The sequence below is a fragment of the Bufo gargarizans genome, chromosome 2 (assembly GCF_014858855.1).
Source record: "Bufo gargarizans isolate SCDJY-AF-19 chromosome 2, ASM1485885v1, whole genome shotgun sequence".
Classification (NCBI taxonomy): Eukaryota; Metazoa; Chordata; class Amphibia; order Anura; family Bufonidae; genus Bufo; species Bufo gargarizans.
The window spans coordinates 582,051,302-582,066,423 of NC_058081.1; the positions used below are offsets into that span (position 1 = coordinate 582,051,302).

Here is a 15,122-nt window from a genome sequence, read left to right on the forward strand (position 1 = left end):
GTCCAGTGTCAAGTACCCACAGTCAGTGATGGTCTGGGGTGCCATGTCAGCTGCTGGTGTTGGTCCACTGTGTTTTTATCAAGGGCAGGGTCAATGCAGCTAGCTATCAGGAGATTTTGGAGCACTTCATGCTTCCATCTGCTGAAAAGCTTTATGGAGATGAAGATTTCATTTTTCTGCACGACCTGGCACCTGCTCACAGTGCCAAAACCACTGGTAAATGGTTTACTGACCATGGTATTACTGTGCTCAATTGGCCTGCCAACTCTCCTGACCTGAACCCCATAGAGAATCTGTGGGATATTGGGAAGAGAAAGTTGAGACGCAAGACCCAACACTCTGGATGAGCTTAAGGGCGCTATCGAAGCATCCTGGGCCTCCATAACACCTCAGCAGTGCCACAGGCTGATTGCCTCCATGCCACGCCACATTGAAGCAGTTATTTCTGCAAAAGGATTCCCGACCAAGTATTGAGTGCATAACTAAATATAATTATTTGAAGGTTGACTTTTTTTGTATTAAAAACACTTTTCTTTTATTGGTCGGATGAAATATGCTAATTTTTTGAGATAGGAAATTTGGGTTTTCATGAGCTGTATGCCAAAATCATCAATATTAAAACAAAGAAAGGCTTGAACTACTTCAGTTGGTGTGTAATGAATCTAAAATATATGAAAGTCTAATGTTTATCAGTACATTACAGAAAATAATGAACTTTATCACAATATGCTAATTTTTTGAGAAGGACCTGTATATATACACACACACACACACACACACACACACACACACACACACACACACACTCATATACCCATATTAATAGATTAGTCGCAATCCTAACATCTCTTACACCCACAACTAGAGAAAACTCTCAGAGCAGCATTTCATAACATATATAGCACCTTCGATTTCACAAGGTTTAGCACGTTCAAGGCATTTTCTACCACATGTGCCAGGTACTTTTCACACTATATTTATAGGCCTGTGACATTTCATCGCAAGAAGAGTTCAATTCAACATCTAATTAGCCAATTCAGTGCCAGGACAGCTCCAGGAGGTGAGGATTTAAAGTGAATCTCCGCTCTTCATCATCATATGTTGTTTTTAAGTCTGAAAATTCTTTGCAGATTTAGATACAGATCTATATATCTGTATATAAACACACACACACACACACATAGTGGTCGCAGACAAATATATATATATATATATATATATATATATATATATATTTATTTATGTACACACAAATACAGACACACGTATATTGTAAGAAGGTAGAAGGATCATCGTGGATGATAGGTACGTGTCAGAGCTTCCTGGCAACGGTGGAGTAAGAGCCGGTTTTTATGTGTCAGCAGCAGTTGCCGTTTGACACCTTAATATTTAGTATGGCTGCATACGTGATCTAGGACGGCTCTTGCTGGAACTAGTCAAAGTGCTGGGTGGTTGACTACTCCCCATGTTCCAGGCCGGGTTTTGCCAGGCATAAAAACCAGCCAGCATTGCCAGGTGAGGAGGATTACCTCCGTCTGACAGTGGAGCTCAGGAGGTCTGTGTGCTGTGATCTGAGGGCTGTGTTGGGATCCGCGGCTTATGCTGGGCTGGAGGGCTCAGACCCCTGTGAGGGCAAACAGGCCACTTAACGCCTGCTTGTGGACTTGACAAGGCAGAACTTCCAACAGCGTGTGAAGTAACACCCAGGAGAAAAGGTGACAGTTTTATATATGAACTTTTCATGTGTGTGAATGATCACCAAGCAACTTGCGTTTTTGTTTTACTTTCACGTGTGAATAAACACAGATATTTTGAACCAAGAACTTTTACTTTGCCTCTGTGCCTAACCCGCTAATCCTAACTACCAGAGCGAATCCCCACAATTGGTGGAGGATGCGGGCAAGCGCAGTGAGGCTGGCATGAACGCTGATATATATTTTTGGTTTGCATTTTTGAGCACGGTTGTATGTCGTACATCAAACCGTCGTACATCAATCCAGCGGTATTACAACCCATACCCCATGACAAAATGGAGGCTGTTGTGAAGGCCCTCGTGGAAGCTAATCTACAGCAGCGAGAGACCAACCTGCACCAACAGGAGGCTAATAAGCAGCAGCAAGAAACAAAACAGCTGCTGCTACAACACGTGATGGCTTTGCAGACGGCTGGAGCAACCCAGAGCGTCCACGATGCCCAGAAAGTGGTCAGTGCGGCAATCCCCAAGATGACACCCGCAGAGGACATCAAAACCTACCTGGCGATGTATGAGAAGGTGGCCACAAGGGAGAAGCTACCCCTAAAACCAGTGGGCCGAGTCCCACGGCTATGATGGATAGAATATTGGCTGACACATTCTGGAGGGCGCTGCCACCCCCTCTCCAGATCTGGGTCGGCCAGGTGTCTCCTGGAAATGGTGGACCTGGTGGAATGCTATGAGGCCAGTAAGAATCTTAAGGGGTGTTCTTTTGGAAGGGGGCAGGTAAACCCCAGAACTCCCCACCCCAGGCCCAGCAGTATGACTCGGTGAAACCCACCTGGGAAGTTCCCACTATGGGCCGGACCCAGGTAATCCGCTGGCGGTGTCAGGAACTTGGCCATATAAGGGCTGAGTGTCCCCATCGGGTTGAGCCCATAGACATTAATTGTGGTTACCGTCCGTCACGGTATGCTATGAAATGGTGTGCCACAGGTACCCCGGAGGCTCTAGACCACTTGTGCCAGGTGGAAGTGGGAGACACTCAAGCTGAGGCGCTGCTGAACTCAGGAAGCTTGGGTGACCCTAGTAAGGCCTACCCTAGTGCGGTCCGCTGAGTATACTGGCCGGAAAGTTAGGGTGCATTCACAGAGACTTAAAAGACTACCCCACAGCGCTAGTGACTAATCACGGTAGCCGGCAGGTGGACCCACAAGTGGCAGTCACCGCAAACTTGCACTACGAACTTTTCATAGGAGAGATTTTCCGGGTTTCCCAGCCCTATGGCCGGTTGTGAGAGTGACTAGTGCCCCTTTAGGGGTGAGCCCAGGAGATTGGCCTTGTTTAAGAGGACGGCCTGGGAACCTGAGGCCGAAGGGCCAGCAGTAGGGGTGACCGCCAACTCGGTGGAAGAGGGGGAGACAACCCTGCGTAGGGCAATGGTGGGAGACGTGGGGGAATCGCCAACGGGACCTGTGTTGGCAGACCAACATCTCATCTCCGGGGAGAACTTCGGTACAGCCCAAAGCCGAAATCCAACCCTATCCTGGGCTTGGAAGAATGTGGTAATAGTTGATGGGGTACCCTAACCACCTGGGGCCGAGTCAACATTTCCTCATTTTGTGGTTAACCAGAATATGCTATGTCGGGTAAACCAGCTGCAGGGTGAACCCATTGAACAGTTGGTAGTGCCCCAGGCTTATCGAAAACTCATGTTAGAGAGTTAGCCCACCAACATGTTCTTGGGGGTCATCTGGGACTGCAGAAGACACAGGACTGGATACTACAATGGTTTTACTGGCCCAGTGTGTTTAGAGAGGTGGATGACTTTTGTAAGTCTTGCCCGACCTGCCAAACAACTAGCCCCCAGCACCTGTTCCGCATTCCCTTAGTGCTTCTCCCGATTATCGAGACTCCATTTGAAAGAATCACTATAGATCTCGTAGGCCCAGTACCGAAGTCCAAGGTCATGGTCCAAGGTCCAAGGTCATGCGGGAACTCTAAGTTGCTGAACATCAAGCAGATACAGACGTCAGTCCATCACCCGCAAACTGACGGCCTAGTAGAAAGGTTTAATAAAACGTGTCTAAGGATGGGAAGGACTGGGACCTCCTTCTGCCCTATCTTATGTTTGAAGTGCGAGAAGTGCCCCAGGCCTCTACTGGCAGACATCCACGTTGTCTGTTGGATATAGCCAAAGAGGCATGGGAGCAACAATCCACACCATATAAAAGTTATTGAATATATGTTACCCAGATGCAGGAACATATGGAGGCAGCTCAGCGAGCTCAAAGTCAGGTGTATAATCGGCAGGCTCGGGTCCGGATCTTTAACCCGGTAGATCGGGTTTTGGTTCCGGTACCGACAGTGGACAGTAGGTTACTGGCTAGGTGAGAGGGACCCTACGAGGTACTCGAAAAGGTTGGAGAAATAAACTACAAGGTACAACAGCCAGGGCGGTGGAAGCCAGAGCAGGTGTACCATGTGAATTTGCTCAAACCTTGGAAAGATAGGGAGACCAGTACTGACGATAGCCCACGGCAGAGTTTTCTAGGAGGAGAGGTTCTGGACCCTCAGTCTGATGTAAGGGAAGCGGTTGCCACAGTGAAGATTGCTGACAGCCTTCTCTCTAAACAGACTCAGGGGGCCAGGGAGTTCGTCAGCAGGAACACGGACATGTTCTCAGACCTCCCTGGACACACTTCCATAATCCAGCATGACATGGTCACTGAACCTCAGGCCAAAATCCGGTTGAAACCATACCGGTACCTGAGGCTCGTCAACAAGCCATCTCAGAGAAAGTGCAGATAATGCTGCAACTAGACGTCAATAAGGAGTCCAAAATAGAGTGGGCCAGTCCGATAGTCTTAATACCAAAGCCAGACGGGTCGTTACGATTCTGTAACGATTTCCGGAAACTAAACAAAATCTCCAAGTTCGATGCGTATCCCATGCTCCGGGTAGACTAGCTGATTGAGCGGTTAGGACAAACCCAGTATTTTTCTGTTTTGGACCTCACCAAAGGGTACTGGCAAGTACCCTTAACGGAGGCTGCCAAAGAGAAAACTGCCTTCATCACACCGGAGGGGCTATGCCAGTATAAGGTGTTACCCTTTGGTCTGCATGGCGCCCCAGCCACTTTCCAAAGGCTAATGGACATTGTGCTGCGAGCACATTGTCGGCATGCTTCGGCTTACCTGGATGATATGGTCATCCACAGTACCAACTGGTAAAGTCACCTGCCCAAAGTGCAGGCATTAGTAGACTCTCTTCAGAAAGCTGGACTTGCCGCTAACCCCAAAAAATGCGCGATAGGATTAAAGACAAAATACCTGGGATAGGTCTTTGGGGGCGGAGTGATCAAACCCCAAGTAAACAAAATAGAGGCGATAAGAAATTGGCATGTTCTGTGACATGTTAACAGCATTTAGAGATCTGCTCTACGGCAGCCCCATGGTCTATAGACACAATGGTCAGGAGGGGACCTCATTAATTTCTATAGGAGAGTTCTCTAGGCATGTTCTGTGACCTGTGCAGAGGTCAGGAGGAAGCAGATTAGGCTACTTTCACACTAGCGTTCGGGGCTCCGCTTGTGAGTTCCGTTTGAAGGCTCTCACAAGCGGCCCCAAACGCATCCATACGGCCCCAATGCATTCTGAGTGGATGCGGATCCGCTCAGAATGCATCAGTCTGGCACCGTTTGGCCTCAGCTCCGCTCAGTAGGCGGACACCCAAACGCTGCTTGCAGCGTTCGTGTGTCCACCTGGCCGTGCGGAGCCAAACGGATCCGTCCAGACTTACAATGTAAGTCAATGGGGACGGATCCGTTTGAAGTTGACACAATATGGCTCAATTTCAAATGGATCCGTCCCCCATTGACTTTCAATGTAAAGTCTGGACGGATCCGTCTGAGTAACTTTCACACTTAGAATTTTTTCTAAAATATAATGCAGACGGATCCGTTCTAAACGGATCCCAACGTCTGCATTATAGGAGCGGATACGTCTGTGCAGACACCAGACAGGTCCGCTCTGAACGCAAGAGTGAAAGTAGCCTAATCTGTGACATCACTGAATGGTGGATCCTATGTTATCTAATACTATATGTGATAATGAGAGGACTGCAGAAAAGTGATCTGTACAGGCCATGAAGTGGTGCCTATTAAGGTCAGTGCAAAGGGTGTAGGGTTTTAGGATTTTTTTAATGTAGATATCAGATCGCCAAGCATCCGACACTCCGCTACGCCAGTGATCAGCTGTCTCATTGTAGGTCTGGCACTGGTAGTCGGTGTCCACGCTACACAATTCCGTCCGTGTATGAAGCTGGTTACTGCAGCAACTGTGTCTAGTGAAGTGAACGGGAGCAGTGTTGCAGTAACCAGCTCCGTTCACCACACAATGGATGGAGCTCTGCAGAACTTCAAAGAAACAGTTGATGCAGAGATGCAAGATGTTGGACACCAACCAACCTGTTATTCATAGTCTACGTGTAAATGGTGTGCAGGGAGCTCCCTCTAGTGGTCACTGCAGAAAGAAAGTATTTTTAAAGAGGACTTGTCATTACAAAATGCAGTGCAATCTGCAGGCAGAGTGTCATAGAACAGGAGGAGCTGAGCAGGTTGATGTATTAGTTCACTGGGAAGAGATTAGGCAGAACTTGTAATTTATATATTTAAATCTCGGCTTTTACTTCAGTTGTACATGGAGGCTGTGTCATCAATGATGGATAGCATTCTCAGGGTAAAGTGTGTATACAGAGCTAGAAGTCAGTCACTGATAAGATGGCCTACTTGGGCAACTGAGCTCAGATTGAGCAGAGTTTTTTCTTTGGTGGAGCTTTGTGAGGGCTTGTTTTTTTTTTTGTAGGACAAGCTGTAGTACAGACAACATTTTGATCACTTTTTAATCCATTTTTCTGGCTGGTCTGATGAACAAAAAAAAATGTTTCCGGAAGCTTTTTTCTTTACGGTACTCACCATGTGCATTCATTACCATGACAACTTTACAGTTTAGGTCATACACTGTGATACCAATTAAAGAGGTTGTCCGGGTCCCACATTTTCACCCCTCCAGCCTCTGTGATATGAGCATCGGAGCATTTCATGCTCCAATGCTCTCACTTGCTCTGCTCTGGATTTTACAGGGCAAGGGCTTGTTTGTAGTACACTGCTAGGCGGAGGCTTCCACCCAGCAGTGTATTTGGTGAGGTCACCGGCTCTGATAGGCGGGCTTTAGCGCTGCCCTAGCAGTTTAGCAGGCTAAAGCCATCCCCATCAGTGCCGGTGACGTCACCGGGCTCACTGCCGGCTGGAAGACTCTGCCTAGCAGTCCCTATGGAGAGCCCGGTATGTCACCGGAACTCTATAAAATGCATTTGCCCTGCACGACTAAGCTCATTAGTGGGGCTGTCTCTGGATAGGTCATGAGTATCTGATCAGTGGGGGTCCGAAATCCGGGACCCCCACCGATCAGCTGTTCAAGAAGGCAGCAGTGTCGGGGCCTTCTCTCAGCCTTCCTTCAGGCCAAGTGGCGAGACATCATAGGTGACATGGCCTAGGCGGCACAGCTCAGGCCTATAGAAGTGAATGGGGCTGAGCTGCCACATCAAGCATAGCCGCTATACAATGTACAGTGCTGTGCTTGATGTGCAGAAAGAAGGCTGTGCCGATGCCTTCTCAAACAGCCGATCAGCAGGGGTCCCGTGAGTCGGACCCCCACCGTTCAGATACTGATGACCTATCCAGATGTATTGAAAACCACCAATATTATGTAGACTGATTAACAACTCGTTACTCAAGGTTATGTATGGCAAGACCCCAAAAATCTACATTAGCATTGTCATAATGCTCTCAACTAAAAGGAAGCAAGACTAAACTGACAATATTAGGGATGTATTACTTACTATCAATTCCCCACCTCACTCTTTAAAAAGTAGCTACAAAGAGGTGGAGCTTCAGTTAATATATTATTATCTATATGCATAACCAATAAACCACTATAGTGCAAAGGTGGTAATAAATTACCTCAAACTCCTCCCAGAACCCTTGTTTGGCCTTCTCAGTGTTGTCAGCCATTTTGTTCAGCTCCCTTACTCTGGATTCAATGTTGGCTGCATTGATCCGTGTTGCATTGAATGGCTGGAGAAGAGAAAAAAAAAATAATTAAAAAAAAAAAAAAAAAAGTGTTCAGATTACATATTTAGTTAGTCCTTCTCAATAAATAAGTTAAGTGAAAAAAATAAATCAATGTTCTTTACCTGTTTCAGATGCACCACTGCCCCTGACTTCTCTACCATAGGGTTCTTCTTGTAGTGCTCCAGTAGGTCGGTCAGTGTATCAAAGCGTTCCCCTCCTCCTACATCATATTTACCATCCGGCTGAAATGTGGAGTCATATCAAGAGAAATCAATAAATCTATGTAAAATTCACATTCTTGTTAAAGCCCACAATTTTTGTTACATTTTCATGGTATCTGTGATATCTTCCCATTACCTGGAACCGGATCATGACATGAGTGACGCGAGATTTGCGCTCTCCATTCTCCAGCTTCTCCTCACTTGTTAGGACAGACAACACAAAGTCCCCCGGCTTGCTCTGACTCTCCCGCACTAGGAAACTTCCAGGCTTTCCCTTTTCCAGAAGGAGCTTCTCTGCTTCTCTTCCAGACAGGTGCCCATGGTACCACCTACAAAAAAAAAAAAAAGTTTTTTCTTCATCATAATTGATTTGAAATAAACTTAATTGACCCTTGATTGTCCCTCAGGGCAACAAAGATCATGGAGAATATTCGTGGACTAATGGGAATCTCAAGTAGTGATGGCCATATGATTAAGTGAAGAAGGGATTGTCAGGCAAGTTATTTGTTCTCAGCAGAAGAAGTGGAGAAGTTGTATGTCGACAGAAAGCAAGAAATGAATCGCGGAGAACATAGGGTGGGGAAAAAGGCATGAAGACACATGTCTAACATCACAAAGTTAGATATAAAATGGCAGGAACCATTTTTAGCCTTAAGGACCAAGAGAACGTTCTTGTTTTTGGCACCTTTGCATTTCGCCATAGCTTTTTTTATTTTTTATTTAAAGCTACATGGCTATTCATTTTTCTTCACTGTTCAACATAGAATGTGTCAGCAGATAAGAACCATTTGGCCCATCTAGTCTGCCCAATATATCTGAATCCTATGAATAGTCCCTGGCCCTATCTTATATGAAGGATAGCCTTATGCCTATCCCATACATGCTTAAACTCCTTCACTGTATTTGCCGCTACCACTTCTGCAGGAAGGCTATTCCATGCATCCACTACTCTCTCAGTAAAGTAATACTTCCTTATATTACTTTTAAACCTTTGCCCCTCTAATTTAAAACTGTGTCCTCTTGTGGTAGTTTTTCTTCTTTTAAATATGCTCTCCTCCTTTACCGAGTTGATTCCCTTTATGTATTTAAAAGTTTCTATCATATCCCCTCGGTCTCTTCTTTCTTCCAAGCTATACATATTAAGGTCTTTTAACCTTTCCTGGTAAGTTTTATCCTGCAATCCATGGACCAGTTTAGTAGCTCTTCTCTGAACTCTCTCTAGAGTATCTATATCCTTCTGGAGATATGGCCTCCAGTACTGCGCACAATACTCCAAGTGAGGTCTCACCAGTGATCTGTACAGCGGCATAAGCACTTCACTCTTTCTACTGCTTATACCTCTCCCTATACATCCAAGCATTCTGCTGGCATTTCGTGCTGCTTTATTACATTGTCTTCCCAGCTTTAAGTCTTCTGAAATAATTACTCCTAAATCCCTTTCCTCAGATACTGAGGTCAGGACTGTGTCAAATATTCTATATTCTGCCCTTGGGTTTTTACACCCCAGGTGCATTATCTTGCACTTATCCACATTAAATTTCAGTTGCCAGAGTTCTGACCATTCTTCTAGTTTTCCTAAATCCTTTTCCATTTGGCGTTTCCCTCCAGGAACATCAACCCTGTTACATATCTTTGTGTCATCAGCAAAAAGACAAACCTTACCATCGAGGCCTTTTGCAATATCACTTATGAAGATATTAAACAAAATTGGTCCCAGTACAGATCCCTGTGGAATCCCACTGGTAACATGACCTTGTTTTGAATGTTCTCCATTGACTACAACCCTCTGTTGTCTGTCCCTCAGCCACTGCCTAATCCACTCAACAATATGGGAGTCCATGCTCAATGACTGCAGTTTATTGATAAGTCTTCTATGTGGGACAGTGTCAAAAGCCTTACTAAAATCTAGATATGCGATGTCTACTGCACCTCCACCGTCTATTATTTTAGTCACCCAGTCAAAAAAAATCTATAAGATTTGTTTGACATGATCTCCCTGAAGTAAACCCATGCTGTTTTTCATCTTGCAATCCATGGGATTTTAGATGTTCCACAATCCTATCCTTTAATAGGGTTTCCATTAATTTGCCTACTATTGATGTCAGACTCACTGGTCTATAGTTGCTCGATTCCTCCTTACTACCTTTCTTGTGAATGGGCACGACATTTGCCAATTTCCAATCTTCCGGGACAACTCCTGTTACTAATGATTGGTTAAATAAATCTGTTAACGGTTTTGCCAGCTCACCACTAAGCTCTTTTAATAATTTTGGGTGCATCTCATCAGGCCCCTGTGACTTATTTGTCTTCACTTTAGACAGCAAACTTAGAACATCTTCCTCTGTAAAGACACATGCATCAAACGATTTAATAGTCATCCTTTCTAGTGGAGGTCCTTCTTTTTCTTTTGTAAAAACTGAACAGAAGTATTCATTAAGGCAGTCGGCTAGCCCTTTATTCTCTTCTACATACCTCCCGTCCTTTGTTTTTAATTTAGTTATTCCTTGTTTTAATTTCCTTTTTTCATTTATATATCTGAAGAATGTCTTATCCCCTTTTTTCATAGACTGAGCTAGTTTTTCTTCTGCCTGAGCTTTAGAAGTTCTTATAACTTGCTTGGCCTCTTTCTGCCTAATCTTGTAGATTTCCTTATCTTCATTGCTCTGGGTTTTTTTATAATTACAAAATGCTAGCTTTTTATTTTTAATGATTTGGGCCACTTCTGCTGAGTACCACAGTGGTCTCTTCCTTTTTTTGCTTTTACTGACAAGTCTAATGCAATTTTCTGTTGCCTTCAATAATGCACCTTTTAAGTAGTCCCATTTCTCCTGGACTCCATGTAATCCGTTCCAGTCTGATAAGGACTCATTTATGACTAATTTCATTTCTGAAAAGTCTGTTTTTCTAAAATCTAAAACTTTTGTTTTTGTGTGGTGGGACTCTTTCACAGTTCTTATATTAAACCACACTGACTGGTGATCACTAGATCCCAAGGTTTCGCCGACAATGACATCATATACCGAATCCCCATTTGTGAATATCAAATCCAAAATGGCCTCCCTCCGGGTTGGCTCCTCAACCATTTGTTGTAGGTTGAGGAGCCAACATTAAAGGGAACACAAGCATCACAGTAGAACACCAAGTCACTTAAACTACAGGGATACCAATGTGTCCCGTTGGGAAGCATAAGTGATTGTGAATCCATTTCACTTGCTTTGGCGCAAATGAAAATGATAACTGGTGCACAGGCCAGGCCACAGCAAGACAACCCCCAAAAAGGGAATGGTTTTGCAGGTGGTGGCCACAGCAAATTGCTCTGTCCTTCCTGAATGATTCTTCTCAAGGGTTGCATTTTGCTACTGTCACTAAAGGTAGCATGAGGCGGTAACTGGAGGTAGTCCTGCGCAGTGCCTCAAACTGTCCAAGAGCTCACTGATGCCCTGATCCAGGTCTGAGAGGAGATCCCCAGGACATACAGTCACAGACTTGGCAGGACAGTCCCAGGTTTAGGCAGCTGTCCCACGGTCTCTGGAGGGTTGTGGCAACTCTTTGTCCTGAGGATGCATATATAGTAAAATGCAATGGTAGAACAGGGAGCTATCAACTCCCTGTTCCACCATTCAGTGGCCTGTACTCTCCCCAGCAGCAGGCACAAAGCTGTGATGTCATCACAACTGCTGAACAGGAAAGTGTACAAGCCGAGGATCATCCCTGGCCTCTATGCACTCCTACTCAGCTCATATTGCATCTGCTGCTGGGGAGAGCTGAGGTTCTCCGTTCACTGTATTAACACTACAGAGCATTCACTATTGTAAGTGGGGACTGCTGCTGTCCCTCTTTTAGTTTTTCAAAACTTTGGAGGTATGCCCCAAAACACCATCCGCCATCTCATAATGAGCATGCCCCAATGTTGTCAGGACTGAATACAGGGAAGAGTGGGCCATACATACTATTGAATCACTCTGTGATGCAAATTTTTTACTTTCATTTTTGTGCGATTTGGAATCCAGCCCTCAATTGATTGATCATTTTCACTGACCAATGATACATCATTTTATTCTCAATGAATTGCACAATTTGAGTCAGTAACAATTTTATTTTGTTAATCGAGATCAGATTTGTGATTAATTAGTATGGAAAACTGCATTAAAAAAAAAGTTCTTTCATTTCTTATTTTTGTATGGTGTTCACTGTTAAATTAATAGGAGGTCATAATTAGGGATGAGCAAATCGGCTTCGGATGACACATCCGAAGTTGATTCGCATTAGACTTCGTTTCAATACTGTACAGAGCGAGCAATCCGTACAGTATTAGAATGTATTGGCTCAGATGAGCTGAAGTTATGACTTTGCAAAAGTCTTGCGAGACTTCGCATAATATCTTCAGAAATTGATTTATACTGTAAAAAAAAAAAAAAAACATTTCTCGAACTTGTGTTCAGTTCCAAGCGGTACCTTGAAAGTAATAACTTTGGATCATTGAAGCCAATACATTCTACTACTGTAATAAGAGCTTGCTCCGTACAGTATTGAAACAAGGTTTTATGCAAATTGACTTCAGATGTTTTATCCGAGGTCTATTCGCTCATCGTCATAATGTTAATGTTCAGGTCAAAAGGAGTATAAGCAAGGACACTCTCTCTCTCATATTATTGGAGAGGTCTATAATGTACTGAAATTAATCACAGTCCAAGAACAAAATGAGAACACGAAGTGCACTCAAGATATGATTAAGAAGGAACAAAAGTCCTACAGTACAGACAGACAGACTGATTTCAGTAGTCTCATTTATATGCTAATGTCCAGTGAAATTACAGTTTAACGCTAGTAGTGTCTGCAAGAGTCACAGGCTGCCAGAGAAGAGTCACGGCTATTCATGAGCTCCAATTCCCTCCTCCCACCGGCTGATCTATCCTCGGCAGATGGACAGGAAGAGCGGGAGCTCATGTATGACTGACTCTTCACTGGCAACTACTACACATTAGCAGATAAGTGACAGACCAGTGAGAACTGTCGTCACTACTTTATATTCCCCTTAGTGTGGGCAGTATCAAGGATAGGACAGGTGGCTGTCTGAAATTTTGATATACATAACCTATACTCAGGATAGGTCATCAATATAAGATCAGTGGGGGTCCAACTCCAAGCTGCTTGAAAAGACTGCAGCACTCTGGTGAACACCTTGGATTATTCCTAGGCCGGTGACGTCAAGTTTATTGGCCACGTGGCCTACTGGTCACAGGTGCCCCACTTCATTGGTGGTGCAGTGGCAGCTTATGATCGGAGCCTCAGCAGTGAAATGGCAGGGCTCTGATTGGTTACCATGGCAGCCAGGATGCTACTGAAGCCCTGGCTGCCATGGTAAGCTCCCTGCTGCAGGGACAGTGTAAAGTCCTATTCACCCTAATAGAGCTCTATTAGGACAAGGAATTGTTATTTTATAATGATAGGGGTGGCCAACCTGCGGCTCTCGAGCCGCATGCGGCTCTTTGCTGCTTCAAGTGCGGCTCTTGCGGTGGAGATGGGAAGCAGCCTAATAGAGAACATGGCATGTGCCGCTCTGAGCCCCTAACATGTTATCTTCACTAGCACAGTGGAGAAGGAGGGAATCCCTCCCTCTCCACTGTGACGTAGCTGCCGCTGCCACCAATGGGGAGATAGCAGGGAGGAGAAGGGGAGCGGCTGTGGCCACTGCGCCACCAATGAATGCCATTAATTCAAGTATAGTAGTCAGCGGCGGTATCACATACCCAGCACCCGGCCTCAACAGGGCATGCGATCCACCGAACCGCGGAAATGAACCCCTCAGGTGCAGCACCTTAGGGGTTAATTGTTGCCATTCGGCTGATCACATGCCCTAGTAAAAAAAAAAACAACCCCACCAAAATGCAAAAAAAGTTTAAAATCGCTCCCTTTCCCAATTTTACATATAAAATTTACAGACAATAAATAATAAACATATTACATATCGCCATGCCCAAAAAACTGTGAACTATTAAAATATAAAAAAATATTTCCTATGCGGTGAACGTCGTAACAGAAAAAAAAATTACAACCGCGTAATATATAGCTTGTGGCTCCTGGTAGTCATCCTTTTTTTTTCTGGCTCTTTGTGGCCATAAGGTTGGCCACCCCTGGTCTATGGTGTCGCACTGCAACATGCCGCTGCGACACGACATTAGCAAAAAATCCATCCAAGATGGATTTTTCTGCAACTGTTGCGTCGCAGTCGTAGCATGTTGTAGTACGACAACATAGACTATCATTGTAAAGATAGTCACGCGACCCATGTTGCAGTGTAGTTGTGCTTTATGTGTCACGCAACGTAGCCTAAAAGATCCCAGGTTCGAGCCCCTAAGGGGGCTAATAGTTAGTAAGAAAAAAAATTATAAAAAAAGTTAATTTTAAATAGTCCCCTTTCCCAATATTATGGGCCGGACGTTCCATAAAATGTGGAATGCACGCTGCTTTTTTGGTGTTTTTTTCTAGCGTGATATCGAGTATCGCAATACTTTTTATGGTATCGAAATCGAATTAAAATTTTGGTATCGTGACAATCCTAGCCTAGACGAAACTCAGTCCCATTCAAGTGAATGGGGTTGAGCTGCAATACCAAGCACAGCTGCTATCCAATGGACGATGCTCTGAAGATAGGTCTACTTTAAAGGGGTTGTCCTGTGTCAGGAGGAAAATGAACATGTAAAATCCGCCTGCAGTAAAGAATGGATCCTTACTTACCCGACAGATCCTGTGCCATTGCTCCAGTTCTCTCAGCAGGGCTCTATTTACCTGGCTACAGCAGTGATGTCACGTCGACAACATGTTACCACTGCCGCCGATCACTGGCCTCTTCAGTCCACTGCTGAGGCCAGTAATTGGCTGCAGCAGTTACATGTTGTTGACATCGATGTAGCTGGGTAAATAGAGCCCTGCTGAGAGAACCGAAGTGGCAGTGTGGGAACTGTCAGGTAAGTAATCTACTCTTTATTGCAGGTGGCTCACTAGTTTGGTTTTCTCCTAAAACCGGACAACCCTTTTAAGAACACTATATTGGGGAATTAAACAATTGCCTAAA

At 44.8% G+C, this 15,122-nt stretch overlaps 1 protein-coding gene across 1 annotated transcript in view; it reads right to left on the reverse strand.

Moving 5' to 3' along the window:
* The window catches only part of LOC122928690 (tyrosine-protein phosphatase non-receptor type 11-like), a 136,249-nt gene that overhangs the window by 27,845 nt on the left and 93,282 nt on the right, over window positions 1–15,122 (reverse strand). The window contains exons 4-6 of the mRNA XM_044281801.1: window positions 8,184–8,376; window positions 7,949–8,068; window positions 7,716–7,829 (exon numbers count right to left, since the gene is read on the reverse strand). Coding sequence (XP_044137736.1) covers window positions 7,716–7,829; window positions 7,949–8,068; window positions 8,184–8,376 — 427 coding nt within the window. The remainder of the gene's footprint in view (window positions 1–7,715; window positions 7,830–7,948; window positions 8,069–8,183; window positions 8,377–15,122) is intronic.